Consider the following 16,618-nt stretch of genomic DNA (forward strand, 5'->3'; position numbering starts at 1 on the left):
GTTTGCTTTCCAGGTAGGTTTTCCTTACTCAGTATTGACTACATAAATTTGTTGGTGATTGTTGTTGTGATTGTTGAATAATTATAATGTTGGATTGGTTTTGGTGATGTTGATAGTATATTGTTGATTGATTGTGTAACTGTCTGTGAACTTTGGGGTGCGTCCCTGGCTGAGTGGAGTCACTTGCGGCAATGGCTTCACGCCCTTGATTCGCCCCTTGTGGTTCCCGTCACAAGGGGGATGTGCACATTAATGAACTTGGGTTTATCGCTCGATGGAGATGAGCGGGAATTAGGTGGGAACGGCTGCGATCCCCCACTGGTGGCTAGGAGTACTTGTTGCGATGGGTATTCTGGCAGAGCTACACACTTTAGTGTGTAGTCAGTTGTGTGGAGATTGGAGATGTAGACTGGAGATTTGTTTGAGCTGTTTGTGATATTGTTCCTTTATGATATTTGTTTTATGTAATCAGTACTGACCCCGTTAATTGTTTTAAAAACTGTGGTGGTCCATTCGGGGATGGTGAGCAGTTGTTGAGCATGTATGATGGCTTATGCGAGGGATAGCTAGGATGGAGTCACCACCGGTCTTAGAGTCTTCCGCTGTGTTTATTTAGTTGTTTGAGTACTTTGGTTTTTGGAGAACGGTTGTATTTCCTTTTTACAGTTTTTGGAACTTTGTTGTATCACCTAAACTTTGTTATCATTTCAATACGTTTCGTTATCGTTTATTTGAGTATCATTGCCTCGGGTAACCGAGATGGTGACGTTCTCATACCTTATGTGGTCCTGGTAAGGCACTTGGAGTATGGGGGTGTCACAGTTTTAGAATAAAATGTAGGTTAGATTTCCTTTATGTTATTTACATTCCCTTTAGTATTTCAATATTGTATTACAATTTCTATTCAAGCATTGTTCTTCAATTCCAATTCCATTTCCATTGTTGAGGTAATTTATTTCTAGTATTATTTCCTTATCATTATGTTTATCATTTTGTTCATCATTAGCTTAATTTACATAATGTAAGAGTAATATATCTTGTCTAGGGGATAAAAGAAGCCATGCTAAATAACTAATCACATGTGTTAAAATGAGATGTCACGATATTAAAATAGTTTCTATAACATGTTTGCATTATATTGTTTAATCTTTGGTTATTGGTCGTAATCGTAGATTAAATTTGTTAATTCATTCTATAAGTCGAGAGACACGAAATTGAATTAGACTAAACATGTGTAGTAGGACGACCTAGTCATAAACGAGAGTTTCTCGAGGACCCGGTCTATGTTTGACACTAATATCGATAGGTGGGTGTCTCTAAGCCTAAACAATTTTTCATTATCAATGCATTTCTAAATTAATATAACTAATTAGTAATTTGCATGTGTGACCCGATTTCCCTAGACGCTTTCTTTATTATTGTTTTCATTTTATTTGCATAACCAACCAACCAACAACCGATAAACCGACTTCAATAGAATTCAATCCATATCAACTTGTTTAGCAAACTTCCGTCTCCTTGTGGTTCGACCCCTATTACTACATTTATTTGTGTTTAGAGAATTTATCTTTGCATAGGTGTGCGATAGCCTATCAGTTTGAATGAATTTTATTTAATTTATTAATGCTTTATTTGTTTATTATAGTTTGAAGTTAGCATTTATGATTAGTGGTGATGCCTTGTCGGATGGGCTGGTCGTTAGGGTGGTGCACGGAGGTCAGAGTGGTGCGAGTGTGGTGGGAGAGTCACGGGTGAGGGTCTGTGGTGGTGCTGCGTGACGGAGGAGAAGAAGTCGTCATGTCCGGTGGTGCACGGTGGTCAGAGTTGTGTTGTGTGAAGACTGAAGAGTGGTCGTCATCTGGGAAGAGGGTGGTCGACTGGGAACGTGGCGGTAGCCAGGTGGTGGTTAGCTTGGAAGGGGGTTTGTGAGTTTGTCGTGGGAATGTGGGGATAGTTTAGTTTCTTTTTTTAGTTTGTGTTTAGTACTAATATAATTATATTAATTAATAATTAGACCTTCTTATTTTGTTATTTTTGATTTTTGATTTTTGATTTCTTGTTTTTTTTTTCCTTATTCATTGTTAATATTTCGTTCTTTCAATCATAATTGATCGATGGTGAACGGAAAATTTCAGATCAGAGCGGTGTTGGTGGTGAAAGGAAGAAAAAAAATGGGTTAGGGAAAAGAATGATAAGGGTAAAATTGTAAAATACATATGTGAAAGAGTAAAATCCGTATATGAAAAAGCACGTCCCTTACCAAAATAAGCTACCTTTTTAGTTAGTTTGTCAATTTTTTTTTTTTTTTTTTTAATATAATCAATTCCTATTTCAGCTCATAATTTTCAGTTACATTTACAGGTTTTAGTTACCTTTTTCAGTTTTCAAATACCTTTTCAGGTTTCTGATATCTTTTCAGATAATTTTATCAAATTGCCTAACAGTCTAACACCAACGTAATTGCTAAATCCAACACGCCATTTTATTCGATCCAACACATTTTACTGGTTTTTTCCGCCACTACCCTTTATTTTTTTTTTAAAAAAAACACACACACAATTCCTAATCCCGACAGCCCTTCCCACAGTCCCAATCACCTTCCACCAGCACCAACCTCTTGCCCTCGACGCCAACCTCCCGCCACTATCGGCGCCAACTCCATCCTAGCCTCGCCGTCGATCTAATACCTTCGTCGCGGCTGAAGGTGGATTGAATGACGATTGCGGCTGAGTCGAGGCAACAAACATGGTACGGAGAGGGTGATCGTTGCGGGTATGGGAGCGGGGAGCGGAGATCGGCGCGGGAATAAGGCGGTGAGGACTGGTCGGCGGTGGTAGGGGTGAGGGAGAGGGAGAGGTTGTTGGCTGGTGGGTGTTGGAGGTTTTTTTTTTTTAGTTTTTGATTTTTTCCTGGGTGAGGGTGAGGAATTAGGGTAAGAAATAAAAGGGGTAAATTTGGAAAAAGACGAAAAAATGTGTGGAATTTAGTAAAATTGTATGCGGGATTTAGCACGTCCCCACACCAAACAAAGTTTAACACACTTGTTAAGAATGAAAGGAATTTAAGGAGAAGATAACCATTGACTGAACTATTAAAAAATTGTAATTATCACTCAACTTTTAAAAAGCTTTTTTCAAGCTTTACAAGTTACCTGGGATTCTCCAAATCTAAATCCAATTTGATTCCATTTCCAAATCAATCAAATCAAATCACTGTTTAATCCCTAATTCACATACAAAGTCCATCATTAATTCCAATTAACATCACAATCACAATTTAACTCAATCTTTCACCCCTTTCATCAATCCCAATTCCCAATTTCTCAAACATTCAATCAAAAATCACAATATTTCCCCCAATTTGATTGATAAAACCCTAAATTTTCAATCTTTACAACTTCCAATATCAAATTACAAAAAACCCATATCATAAATTCTTCAAAGATTCAATCTTTTTATATATTTTGATTGTATTAGTTGCATCATTACTGCAGTAATGTTTCTGTAATGCACTCTGTTGAAGCAAACCCTGAAACAAGAAAAACCCTTAAACGTTCTAGATCAAATTCATTAATAATGCCTGTTATTACTGATAATAATACTATGATTAATCAGAAATTGAATGATATTAATGATGATTGTTCTTCATTTTTCCCAATTGATGAAATTGTGCAATACCCTTTACCTGGATATATTGCACCAATTTCAATTAGTTATAGTCCTGATGATAATATGATTGCTTATTTATTTAGTCCTGATCATAGTTTAAGTAGGAAAGTTTATTGTTTTAATAGGGAAAATGGTAAGCATGATCTTGTTTTTAGTCCTGTTGATGGTGGGCTTGATGAAAGTAATATTTCTGAAGAGGAGAAGTTGAGGAGGGAGAGAGCTAGGGAACGAGGTTTAGGCGTTACGCGGTATGAATGGGTTAAGATGGCTTCTTCTAAGAAGAAATTGATTATGGTTCCTTTGCCTGATGGGGTTTGTATTCCAATTCCGCTTTCCTTTTGATTTTAGCTACTTTGCATTGTGCTTGTTTGTTTTTTGATGGAAGTTTTGATGCATCACTTTGGTGAATCAATGGTATTTGTAGATTGTAGTACTCCCTTGGTCCCAGTCACTTGTTTACCTTTTATATTCTTTGTGAGGGTATTTTATCAACGATAAACAAATGATTGGGACGGAGGGAGTAAGTGGCATTGTTGCATAGAAGCTTAAATTTGTATTCATGCTTGCAATTATGTAGTGAATCAATGGTACTTGTATTGAATGGCATTGTAGCATAGAGCTTTAATTTGTATTCATGCTTGAGATTATGTAGTGGATCAATGGTATTTGTATTGAGTGGTGTTGTAGCATAGAGCGTAAATTTGTATTCATCATTGTCATTGCATATAGAGCTTAAATTTGTATTCATGCTTGCGATTATGTAGTGAATCAATGGTAGAGCTTAAATTTGTATTCGTCAATGTCAAGTATGTATGAAGCGATTAAAGTTATCCAATGTCAATATGAAGTGTTTTTTAGGCATGTTTTGTGTGGTGGGACTCCTGGAGTTCTTGTGTACTTGATCATGCTTACATAAATCGAAAAGAAAACGATTCCATAGCCAACATAAACTATTGGCAGTGGCAGAGAGAGTATCCGATTTTGAAGAGATGTAAATTTTTTATCTTTGACAGTGAATTTTATTGTGAAATCACTGAAATGTGACTTGTAACAGTGATAAGTAGTGTTTATGTCTGAGTGGTTAAAATGTCGTTCACTTTTCTTATTTACGTGATTAAATTTGAGACGATCAACAGGCTTTAAAATATTATCGAGCAGTAAGCAGTATCTATATCTTAAATGAATAATATAGTATTCACTTTTCCCCTTTTCTGTGCTCTATTGCCTGATAAATTTGGTAATGGCCTTTCTTGAGAATCGTTTTATGCCTCATTCGGTCGTAACTATTGATTGTACCCTGCGTTAAGTCTCCATTGCTCATGCATATGTTTGGTTGGTAACCATATCTTAGGTTTCTTTGCCTCTTTCTCAACGAACTTAAGAAATCGTCTTCTTTAGTATCTAGCTGCAACAATTGTTTCTATTTCTAATGCTTTTATGGCAACCTTTAATGAAATAGTGTCTCTTTCCCATAGAGTAGGGAAGAGTATGTCTTAGCCTTCACAGTTCACAATTCTTACACGTAGGTCAATCAATCAAAGGCAGCACTTACCACCTTGGATGTCTGTGTCCTAAATTTTATGCTCATTTTTGTTCATTTTCATACATCCTGCATGATGGTTTCTGCATAACTGATCGAGAGGTTATGCCTTTCGTGAGGATGTTACTGCTTTGTTATAGAGCTGTGGCCTGTAGGTTGGCGGGCCCAGCAAAAATTCAACCGGGCTCTAGTCTTCTTCCTGTAAAATAAAGGAGAAAGACTTTTTAAGCTTGTGAAGGATATGAAGTACTCCATCTCACTTATATTATCTTCTTTGACTTTGGTAGTTGTACCGCTATTGTTTTACAATATAAGTCGTTTACAACTTCTGTTTTGATAAAACAAATGTGATAAGTTTAATATTATATCTTTACATAGATTAGAAGATATTAGTGATAAATTTAAAATTATATCGATACTTATAATCTTCTCATGATTTACAGGTCTATATGTATGATCTTTCTTCTTCAAAAATTGATCGTAAGCTCGAAAGCACTCCCGCATCACCAGTTATTGACCCACATCTCTCTCCAGATGGTTGTATGCTTTCTTTTGTAAGAAACTACGAGGTGCATGTTCTCGATCTCCTGTACAACAAAGAGAAACAATTAACATCTGGTGCCAAGGGAAACACGCTAGTAAGATTCTGACATCTCTTATAGATGCTTAAGTTACGTAAAATTCTGTTCATTAATTCATAGAAAAAACTGTGGAAAGGATTTCAAAGATCATTTTTCGTAGGCAGTATCTTACTTAGACTCAAATGGATTCCAAACTTTTATTTGAATCTTTGCTTCGTGATTGTGGCTTTAGTTGTCAAAGATAGATATTCAAGCAACTATACTATGTTCTTACTCCTTTATAAATCTCTAATTTAGGACGTTAAATGGCTTGCTAATCTAAGGTGAACATAGATATGCCGCTGATTTTTTATATTCTTTGAGATCTTCCTCCTCTGGCTGGATGTAAAGCTGCTTTTTTTCTTTGTTGCAGACACATGGTCTAGCAGAATACATCGCCCAGGTAATTTTCCAGTGCCTCTCTTTAGTTTATTCTTACTTGAACTTGTCATTTCTGATAATTGTTCCATATGTGAGGGTTGACAACTAAACTCGTTAGATAAAAATAACTTAGATTTGAGAATAATAGCGTATATCTTCAGTACCTCTTGCACCAAGTTTTTTTCTTATTTTTATCTAGTAAAAAGATTATTAATGCCATGAATCAGGAATATAGGACAAGGTATTCCCGGTTGCAATTAATTACGAAGAATTCCAATTTCATTGAATTAGCTTAATGAAATACCCTGAAAAGCACCTCAGCCTTAGTCCACAAAGAAGCTAAATATGACCTTTCCCACATATAATTTAGAGCATGCCTATTCCTGAGAAAGTATGAGATTGCGCTCCAACCTAATGCACCAAAAGATAGGCGGCTAACTTCACTCACTCTATAACAACCCCCCCTTTTTTCTGTTACTTAAATCATGAAGTTTATTATACATGAACAGTAGTTGATCCAAATGCACCAAAAGATTGCTAACTTCACACATTGCCCTAATTTTTTTATTTTTTTTGTATTACTTAAGCTGTGAAGTTTATTGTAGGGGAAACTATAGTCGAACATGTGCATATCCAATTCTCTTTACGTAATCCAATTAACCTCAGCAGTCAGCACAAAAGAATGAGCAACATTGCGATGAAGGATTATATAACGTTGTCTCACAAATTTTCTAACACCTACTTCAAACATTTAGACGAGGAGTAGTATGAGGTTGATGCCTTTAAAGTTATCATGAGTGTAGTTTTACCCAAAACCATAGTTCAGCAACAATATCCGTCATTTTATGACAATAATATAGTAGAAGGAGCCATGGTTTAAAATATCGGCTGATCGTATCGCCGAGATGTATAGTATTGGAAGAAGCCGATACAAGACATCATCATACATTAGATGGTATGAACTTGTAAGAAAGAAACAAACTATTGTTATCATTTCTAAATAGCTGTAACCGGCGTATTTTGTGAGAACTTATCGGTTGAAGTTGACATTTTTTAACCCTCCAAAGTCAAATGGAGACGATGGTGGATCCCTTATAGGTAGTACTAACCGGGGTTGAGTTTTTAAATATCAAATCTTCTTTTGTACAATTTGTAGGAGGAAATGGACCGCAAAAATGGATATTGGTGGTCACTGGACAGCAAGTTCATTGCATTCACACAAGTTGATTCAACAGAGATTCCACTCTTCAGAATTATGCATCAAGGTAAAAGTTCAGTAGGCCCAGACGCTCAAGAAGATCATGCATACCCCTTTACAGGAGCTTCGAATGTGAAAGTGAAGCTTGGTGTCGTGTCTATTGCCGGAGGTCCGATCACATGGATGGATCTTTTCTGTGGGGACAAAGATGGTTTATACAGTGAAGAGGAATATCTGGCTAGAGTAACCTGGATGCCCGGAAACATACTGACTGCACAAACACTGAATCGAGATCATACTAAATTAAAAATTCTGAGATTTGATGTTAAGACAGGCCAAAGGAAAGTTATATTGGTCGAAGAACACGAAACCTGGATCAATCTGCATGACTGTTTCACACCGCTTGACAAAATCCCAAATGGGAGTTCCGGGGGCTTTCTCTGGGCTAGCGAGAAGACGGGATTTAGACATCTGTACTTGCATGATTTAGACGGGAATTGTTTAGGACCATTAACTGAAGGTGATTGGATGGTTGAACAGATTGCTGGAGTTAATGAAGCGTCTGGGCTTGTGTACTTCACTGGCACACAAAATGGCGCCTTAGAATCTAACCTCTACCGTGTTCCATTGTTGCCAAGTACAGCCCACCCACATTCTCCGGTGAGATTGACCCTCGGCAACGGAAAACATAATGTTGTGCTCGATCATCAAATGCAGAGTTTCATTGACATCCATGATTCTCTAACTTCGCCGCCCAAAGTTTGCTTGTGCTCTTTACATGACGGAAGTTTAATCACTACACTATTTGACCAACCATCGGGTGTTCCAAGAGCTAAGAAGCTTAAGCTTGAACCCCCGGAATTAGTGTCAGTTAGTGCACATGATGGGACTGTATTGTATGCTGCCTTGTATAAACCTGATGAAACAAGATTTGGACCTCCACCATACAAAACTATGGTTAGTGTCTACGGTGGTCCGGGTGTGCAGCTTGTGTCCGACTCTTGGATTGGTACAGTTGACATGAGAGCTCAGTATTTGAGGAACAAGGGCATCTTGGTATTCAAGGTCAGTTTTCATACCTAACTTGCCTCTGATGCTGTTAATACTTCCTCTGTATCATAATAACTTATTTTCATGTAGAATCGGATTTGAACTTTTGACCTGAACTATTATCATTTACTGATCAATCAATGGGCTGGCAGGAGCCAAGTGCTACCTAATGTACTCAAACGTACAGAATATATGCTGATTATATTAGCTTTAGAGGCTCAATTACTATTAGGAGAAAATAAAGCCCTAGTCTATTTGCTTTTCCTAAATATAGGTGATATTCCGACTATTGTTAATTGTGATATCTTAGAGAATGCTTGTGATGTGAGAAGATTTTTTAGAAATTATTCCCTATAGTTCTGTGGAAATGACCATTCTGTTTGGGCACAATTATTATGAAATGCGTCTGTATGGTAGGTCTTAGGAACAAGGTAGGGAATTCTTTGCTTTCAACTAGGCACCTTAACAAAACATGCCTAATATAGAAATGGAACAATTCTAATAATGGGATAAAACTGGAAAATGGGCAATTCTAGAGAACTACAGCGAGTAATTTTATACGCGACCTCCCTTACCCTGCGCATTTACACTGTACTAAATGAAAACTGCAGTATATATTTTCTCTTGGAGTGACCCCTTTTTGCTTTTGCTCGCTGCAGTTAGACAACAGAGGATCATCTAGGCGTGGATTGAGATTCGAGGGTGCCGTCAAACACAGTTTTGGCCGCTTAGATGCGGAGGACCAGGTGGCAGGGGTCGAGTGGCTCATCAAACAAGGGCTAACCAAACCTGGTCGAGTCGGACTATATGGGTGGAGCTATGGTGGATACCTATCAGCAATGGCATTATCCCGGTTCCCAGACGTGTTCCGTTGTGCAGTTGCGGGGGCCCCGGTAACTTCTTGGGATGGTTATGACACGTTTTATACCGAGAAGTACATGGGATTGCCATCAAAAAACCCAACTGGCTACGAGTTTGGCTCGGTCATGCACCATGTTGCCAATGTCAAAGGGAAGCTGCTGATAGTCCACGGAATGATCGATGAAAACGTGCACTTCAGACATACTGCTCGGCTCGTGAATGCTCTTGTGGCAGCCAGTAAAACGTATGAGCTGCTTGTTTTTCCAGATGAGCGCCATATGCCTCGACGACTGAGAGACAGAATGTACATGGAAGAGAGAATCTGGGAATTCATAGAAAGAAACCTGTAAAAGAGCTTCAAACTCATAGACGTGACAAACAGGTGATTCACTCATTCGTATCTGGTACAGATCGAGCTAGTTTGGGGGCAAGATCAGTTTGGTTGTGTTGGGATTTTCTACGTTTCAGGTGTGTTATTATCGAGACATTCTGCTGGGAACGGTTAGTTTGGGTTCAACAAAATTCACATGTGAGACCAACTCAATTCCTCATATAGTCGCGTAGGGTTAATGAGTTGGTCTGATGTCACATAAAAATGGTGGTTCGAGGATACTCCACACATTTCAGGGGAAGATCCCCATATTTGTTGTGCCTTAAAATAGAAACCTTTCTCTTGTAGAACAGAATAAGATCATAAGCTAAGAGGTTACTTCTCCTTCTTGTAATGCTTTCCCTTTAATAATGTTTTGCCTCTTAGCGAAAGCCTTTTCTGTAATTCATACTGCTAAGTGTTTGTTACCTTTCCTTTTTAATATTATTTAAATTGGGTGTGTGGCGTCATAAGCTTGTGACCGTCGCAAGTTAGACTCGGTGTTTGTAAATAGTTCTGCATTGTATGCAACTTTTGAAGCATTACCAATCCAGTGAAGAGCGTATCTCTAAATATTTCGGCATTATAACATTTAGGGTTGTGTATCGGTCCAAATCTTGCTCGGATTAATGAGCTAAACCGAAGAGTTCGTATCTAGGCTGAAAATACATTAAGCTACACATTGATTGATCTACTCACTTTGGATAGAAAAGTTCGGTCTTGAGCCATTGAGGAATAGGTTCAATAACACATCGATGATCGATCTTCAGTTTGGATTGAAATTTTGGTCTTGGGCTATAGATACATCATCGAAACTCTAAAAGTTGAAAGACCTCATAATCCAAAACGGTTAGTCTTGTGTAAGACAATTTTACATAAAGATAATATACGGAGTAAAATGGATCTAACACAACCATATTGATTGGTAAGGGTAATAGAAATAGGGAATTTATAATGTCACTGGCTAAAGTTATAACGCCACGAACATCTTACTAAGGAATTGCAAGTGGTAATTAATTGATGCACTCATACAATTCGTGGCATTAAAGATTCTTACTCTGGCATTATAAGCGTCCTAAAAATATCTATAACTTATATAAAACTATTTTACACAAGTATTCAGGAATTCAAAACAAATGCCACAAAAGTGGATATGATAAAAGGATAAGTCAAGATCATTCTAAGCCCTAATAATGACAACCATTATGCTTAGTCCTTGACTTGTAAGAAGATCCCAAGAAGTTTGAATCAATGCTTTTTACAAAAAATGTGTGATCCAATAAAAAGAGTAAAAGTCTCAACATAGAACCCCCATGAATGAAATACAAAGTATGGACAAGAAGTAATGATCCTAAGGAGGAGAGGAGTCTAAGGGGATATGCTTCCTACATCCTAAACACCATGAACCTTCTCTTCTCTTCATTTCATACCTTTTGTACACCTCTTTTCATCTCCCATGATTATTTCTCCATTTGGCTATTTGACTCAACATTTGTTGCTTTTCATGGTAGCTTGAGTGAGGTTTTTGAGTGAAGGGCTACCTACCAAAGTTGTTTGATCATCCCAAAATTGTACTCTCTCTGTCCGGTCATTTATTATTCTCAATCAATTATTATCATTTCTATTTTAAGAATAAACTTGATTATCAATTTAATCATTCTCACACAATTTGGTCCACTTGTCATTTAATAATTAACACTCTTCTCTTTTTTTGGTATTTGTGCCAAAACCAAAAAATAACAATTGATCGAACGGAGGAAATAAATCTCACAAAGCACATCTAAATCAACTAATTCTAATTAATATAAAAATGTTGACTCGGAAATTTTTTGTTTTACTCTGAACTTGTCACCTTGGTAAAAAAAACGTGATTAATTAATATGCGTAATTTACAGGTTATCACGTACGTTTACACTGTTAAAACACTGTTAAAAGTAATTATAAATTCCTCATCAATATAGAAAAATACAAAGTTAAATGCACAACTTAATCCAATAAGAATGTCAATCTTCAATGTCATGAATAATATATTATGATTACTAATTGAAGTTAATAGTTACTTTTAAATTTTAACTATACACATGCTAAGTCCTTAAGAAATTATCACAAAAAAAGTTTCTAACAAATCATACATTCACACCAACATTGCTTTGCAATAAAAGATCAACTTATTAATACGCACCAAGCCACCAATGATATACGAGTATCAATCAATTTTTACTCTCCATTTTCTAAAATATGAATTGATCCCAATTTGACGTTAGAGTTAAAATCTCATCAATGTCAGAATAAAATTCAAATAAAGCCATTATATATACATAACATTTCCGTTTTACATTTTATATCTCCATTTTTCAACTCTACTGAGTCCAAACATCTTCTTATAACTAATTAAGTTTAATTAACCTCAAAGAGCACAAACCCAACCGATAATCTCCCATAGAACAATCATATCCGTAATAAGTATAAAACGAATTTAATACTATTTTATATAAATAGATAAAATAAGAGTTTATTATTCCACAAACATTCTACTTTTTGCCTCGTTCACCTAATCAACTCATTTTTTTATCTCTAGTCTTAAAAAAAAAAAATCGTGCAAATCGAAAAGGAAAGACGTTTAAAAGGCGGTAAGCATCGTTTAAAAACCTTCCAGAAAATGCCACTAAACTATTCTAAAAACGAAAAAAAAAAGTAATTAAATCCAATCAACAATAATACAAGTGGGTCCCATTACTATAAATACCATCCTATGATCACCATAACTGTCTTCTTCTTCAGAGCTTCCATTTTTTTTCTTCGCTCTCACTCACTCTCTCACTGTTTTCCCCAATTTTTTTTCTCTCTCCTCGTAATTTCTCCGGAAATTAGGGTTTCCGGTGAGAAAATTGTACCGTTGAACGCACGATCAAGGAGATGTAACACTAGGATTGAATCGATTTCATCATGTTTGTAACAAATTGATTTGATTAATTTGTTGTTTTTTGTTGATTTAGTTGAATTTTTCAGGTTCTCGACTTCGAGCTTCGTCTTGCTATCTTTTCCCTTGGTATGTTGATTCAATTATTTACATTTTACTGTTTTTTTTTTTTTTTTGCTTTGATCGTGTTTTTGTTGTTGAATTTATGTGTGATTTGAGTAATTTTGCGAGTTTTAGTTTCGCATTTTAGTGTTTTGTGTTATATTTGTTTGATTAGTCGCCGAAATGAATGTATGATTACCGAAGTGGAAGCGCGTTGTGTATATGATTGAATTTGTGAAATATGTTTAAATTTTGCAATGATTTGAGCAATTATTGCGGTTTTAGTTGTCAAAGTGATTGATTTTCTGGTATATTGGTGAAATGATGATTTTCTATGTGTAAGTAGAGAAATGAAGGAGATAATTAGTTTGCGTTTGTTGTCTGTTGAGGAATTATCATATTCTTTGATATTTCTTCGAGTCTCGTTTGAAATGTTAATATAGGACTATGAACTCCTTCTGCTTTGAGTAGTATTATTATTGTACCTAAGAGTGATTTTAATTGTGTTTCGGAAATTCATTGTTTGGAAAGAATCAAAGAAACGGGTGAATAAATGAAAGAAACAAAGGGAGTAACAAGTTAAAGATTAGTTTTTGTATGTAAGAAATGAAACAGGATAAGTTACTGATGATCAGTTATTGAAATATGTGATTAACTGAATTTCTTTCCTTAGATTTTTCGGAATTAGGTTTAGTTAGAAATCAGTCATGTATTCAGAATTATGCGAAGAAACGTGATAGTTAGATTCTGCTAGGTGATAGTGTAATCCTGGTCGGTGTAATGAAGTTAACAGTAAACTTTTTCTCAACAAGTGTCCTAAGCGCACATGTTCGAAAAACCGTATAAAGTTATTTCAGAGGAAGGTTTGGCAATAAATATCTTGGAAAAATGAAATAGGTAATCAAGTTTTCATTTTTAATGAAGTTATTGTCGTAAATTTCAAGTAATTTTAACATGTGCTCTTAAGATTAGCATGTTATCTTGAGATGAAAATAAGGCTAAATTTATTGTGATGTGATGGCTAGTGTGTGAAATCTTTGTGTTGTGTGGCTGTAGGTAGGGAGGGTTTTGAACAATTTGGTTCAGAATGTCGATGGCAAGTGTTGCTCTTAGTCCAATTTCCAATGATGCATTGACCATTAGGAGCTTTCTTTTGGGCCAACATGGATGTTTGGTAGATGAATCGATCCGAATATACTTGACAGTGGGTGGATCAGTTGTTCCAATTCGTGTACTGGGGTCTGAAACTGTTGCTTCTGTGAAGCTGAGGATTCAAAACCGTAAAGGCTTCTTTATAAAGAATCAGAAGCTGGTTTTTGATGGGCGAGAACTAGCTCGGAACAATTCCCGGGTTTGGGAATACGGGTTAGCTGATGGGACTGTTCTGCATTTGGTCCTCCGCCTATCAGATCTGCAGGCTATTACTGTCAAGACTGTGTGTGGGAAGGAATTTGAATTCCACGTTGAGAGGAGTCGAAATGTTGGGTACTTGAAGAAGCAGATTGCCGAGAAAGGCAATGACCTGCTTGACCTAAAAGATCAAGAATTGATTTGTGATGGAGAGGAGCTCCAGGATCAATGCCAAATTAAGAAGTATTGTAGAAACAATGATTCCGTCATTCACTTACTGGTTCGAAAGTCTGCCAAAGTCAGAGCTAAGCCTGTTGACAATGATTTCGAATTGTGGATTTTGGCTTCTGATCCAAATGCAAAAGAAGCTAATGGAGAAGAGAAGGGTGTGCGCCGATGGGAGATGCAACCTGATAATCCTATGGGTTCGCTCTCTAAGCACATCTGTAGAGATTTAATTTTAGAACCGTTGACTATTAACCCTAAGATTGAGCTTCCACTAGTAGTTAGACATCTAATTAGAACTACTTTTAGTGGGTTGTATGGAGGTAATCAGCCAGTGAGGTCTTCCGAGGGCTGTGGAGGAGCTTATTTCATGTTCGATTCTTCTGGTCAAGAATATATCTCTGTATTCAAGCCTGTGGACGAGGAGCCAATGGCCATGAACAACCCAAATGGTTTACCAGAGTCAAAGGATGGCGAGGGACTGAAGAAGGGAACTCATGTGGGTGAAGGTGCTATTCGTGAAGTTGCAGCTTACATTTTGGATCATCCTCGGACTGGTCCACGTTCCGTATATCATGCTAATAGAGGATTTTCTGGGGTCCCGCCTACTACTATGGTGAAGTGTTTACACGGCAGTTTCCATCATCCTGATGGGTATGATGGATCCACTGAAAATTTGAAGATTGGGTCATTACAGATGTATATGAAGAACATTGGGAGTTGCGAGGAGATGGGTCCCAGTGCTTTTCCTATTGAGGAGGTACATAAGATATCGGTTTTGGATATTAGGTTGGCCAATGCTGATAGACATGCTGGTAATATCCTGGTTAATCGAGATAATGACGGTCAAATCAGTCTGATTCCAATCGATCATGGATACTGTCTGCCAAGCAAGGTAAGACTCATCCTTTGCTTTATTTGTTTGTATATTTATCAGCCAATACAATTCATTTGTTTATAAGTAAATTCTCAGATTGGTCTGCTTCTACCTTGTCTATCAAATTGTTCGTATTGCTCATCTTTATTAGATTAGGAGTTAGATGACATTCACTGTTCTCTAGTTCTCACTTACTAGGGGCACTGAACACGTTTATATTCTGCCTATTCTGCCATGTGTAGCACCAAAATTGTGATTCCGTCGAAAATTTTGTTGTATTATTCCTTGAGATACGAGTGGAAGCAATTTTTTGCGAGCGTACTACAATCACAGCAAATTCAGGTTCCTTAGTACTGAAAGCCTACATGACTACAACACTGAGTACCTGTATGCCTACACTTTGAAGCCTTCATTGTGTTTCTTAGATACGGAAACTGTCGGCCTTTGCAAATTGTAAAGGGTGTCGTGAACTTAGAGCTTTCAATCCTGTGAATTAGTTATTCAAATTTCAGTCATGCATACCAACATACATGAGTAGTTGGATTCTAGCCCTTGCAGTAGATGAGATCTAGGAAAATTTGTGTATGGTATCCTGTTGAAAATTTTAAACCCATTAAGTAAATGTATTTTAATAATTTTATAATTTGTGATAAAAAATCGGGAAATTTGGAAAAAAAAATTGAGTTTTCCCTGTCCAAGGATCCCGTGTCCATCAAGTCGAATTTGCCGATGCTTACAGATTTTCTGACCCATACATCACTAAATATGCAGTTAGAGGACTGCACATTTGACTGGCTCTATTGGCCTCAAGCCCGTCAGCCATACTCTATTGAGACCCTCGAATACATAAAATCCCTTGATGTTGAAGAAGACATTAAGCTCCTGAAACTCCATGGATGGGAGTTACCACCTGATTGTGCTCGACTATTTCGAGTTTCCACCATGCTCTTGAAGAAAGGCGCTCAGAGAGGACTTTCCCCCTTTGCCATTGGAAGTATGATGTGCCGTGAAACCTTGAAGAAAGAGTCTGTGATCGAGCTGATCATCCAAGAAGCCGAGGAAGCTATGGACTCCGGATCTAACGGAACCACATTTCTGGAAGCTGTTGCCTCTCTCATGGATCGCCACCTTGACGAGCTGCCTTCACCAAACCCATGATGGTAAAAATGACTATAGATACAGGTATGTACGATGCAAATATAGCGTGTAACAATCAAATAGACTTGGCTCTCTATCCTATATTTTGACGGCAGTCGAGTGAGTCTATGTAACTGTGTAGAATGCTAAAAGTTCGAGTCCTATCTTGTTACGCCTCTCGCAAGGAACAATATCGTTAACCTCGTATGTTTCTTGCCGGAGATGACTGTGTTGGATAATATGAGGTACAAGTATTAAGTATATGAATAAATAAATGATGGCTATGAATCTAATTATTGTGTTTCATCTTAGTAAGTTT

General features: G+C 37.0%; 2 protein-coding genes across 2 annotated transcripts; both read left to right on the forward strand.

Annotated features, from left to right (window-relative positions):
- The first annotated feature begins 3,014 nt into the window (after positions 1–3,014).
- LOC141618471 (uncharacterized) lies at positions 3,015–10,182 on the forward strand. Its single transcript, XM_074435587.1, has 5 exons — positions 3,015–3,980; positions 5,652–5,846; positions 6,202–6,231; positions 7,366–8,472; positions 9,117–10,182. The coding sequence occupies exons 1-5, from the start codon at positions 3,507–3,509 to the stop codon at positions 9,666–9,668; spliced, it is 2,358 nt and encodes a 785-aa protein (XP_074291688.1). The 5' UTR covers positions 3,015–3,506; the 3' UTR covers positions 9,669–10,182.
- A 2,160-nt stretch (positions 10,183–12,342) lies between these two features.
- LOC141618474 (phosphatidylinositol 4-kinase gamma 3-like) lies at positions 12,343–16,589 on the forward strand. Its single transcript, XM_074435589.1, has 3 exons — positions 12,343–12,737; positions 13,767–15,180; positions 15,934–16,589. Exons 2-3 carry the CDS (start codon positions 13,798–13,800, stop codon positions 16,318–16,320), a joined length of 1,770 nt encoding a protein of 589 aa, XP_074291690.1. The 5' UTR covers positions 12,343–12,737; positions 13,767–13,797; the 3' UTR covers positions 16,321–16,589.
- Positions 16,590–16,618: the final 29 nt, after the last annotated feature.

This window comes from Silene latifolia, chromosome X (assembly GCF_048544455.1).
Source record: "Silene latifolia isolate original U9 population chromosome X, ASM4854445v1, whole genome shotgun sequence".
NCBI lineage: Eukaryota > Viridiplantae > Streptophyta > Magnoliopsida > Caryophyllales > Caryophyllaceae > Silene > Silene latifolia.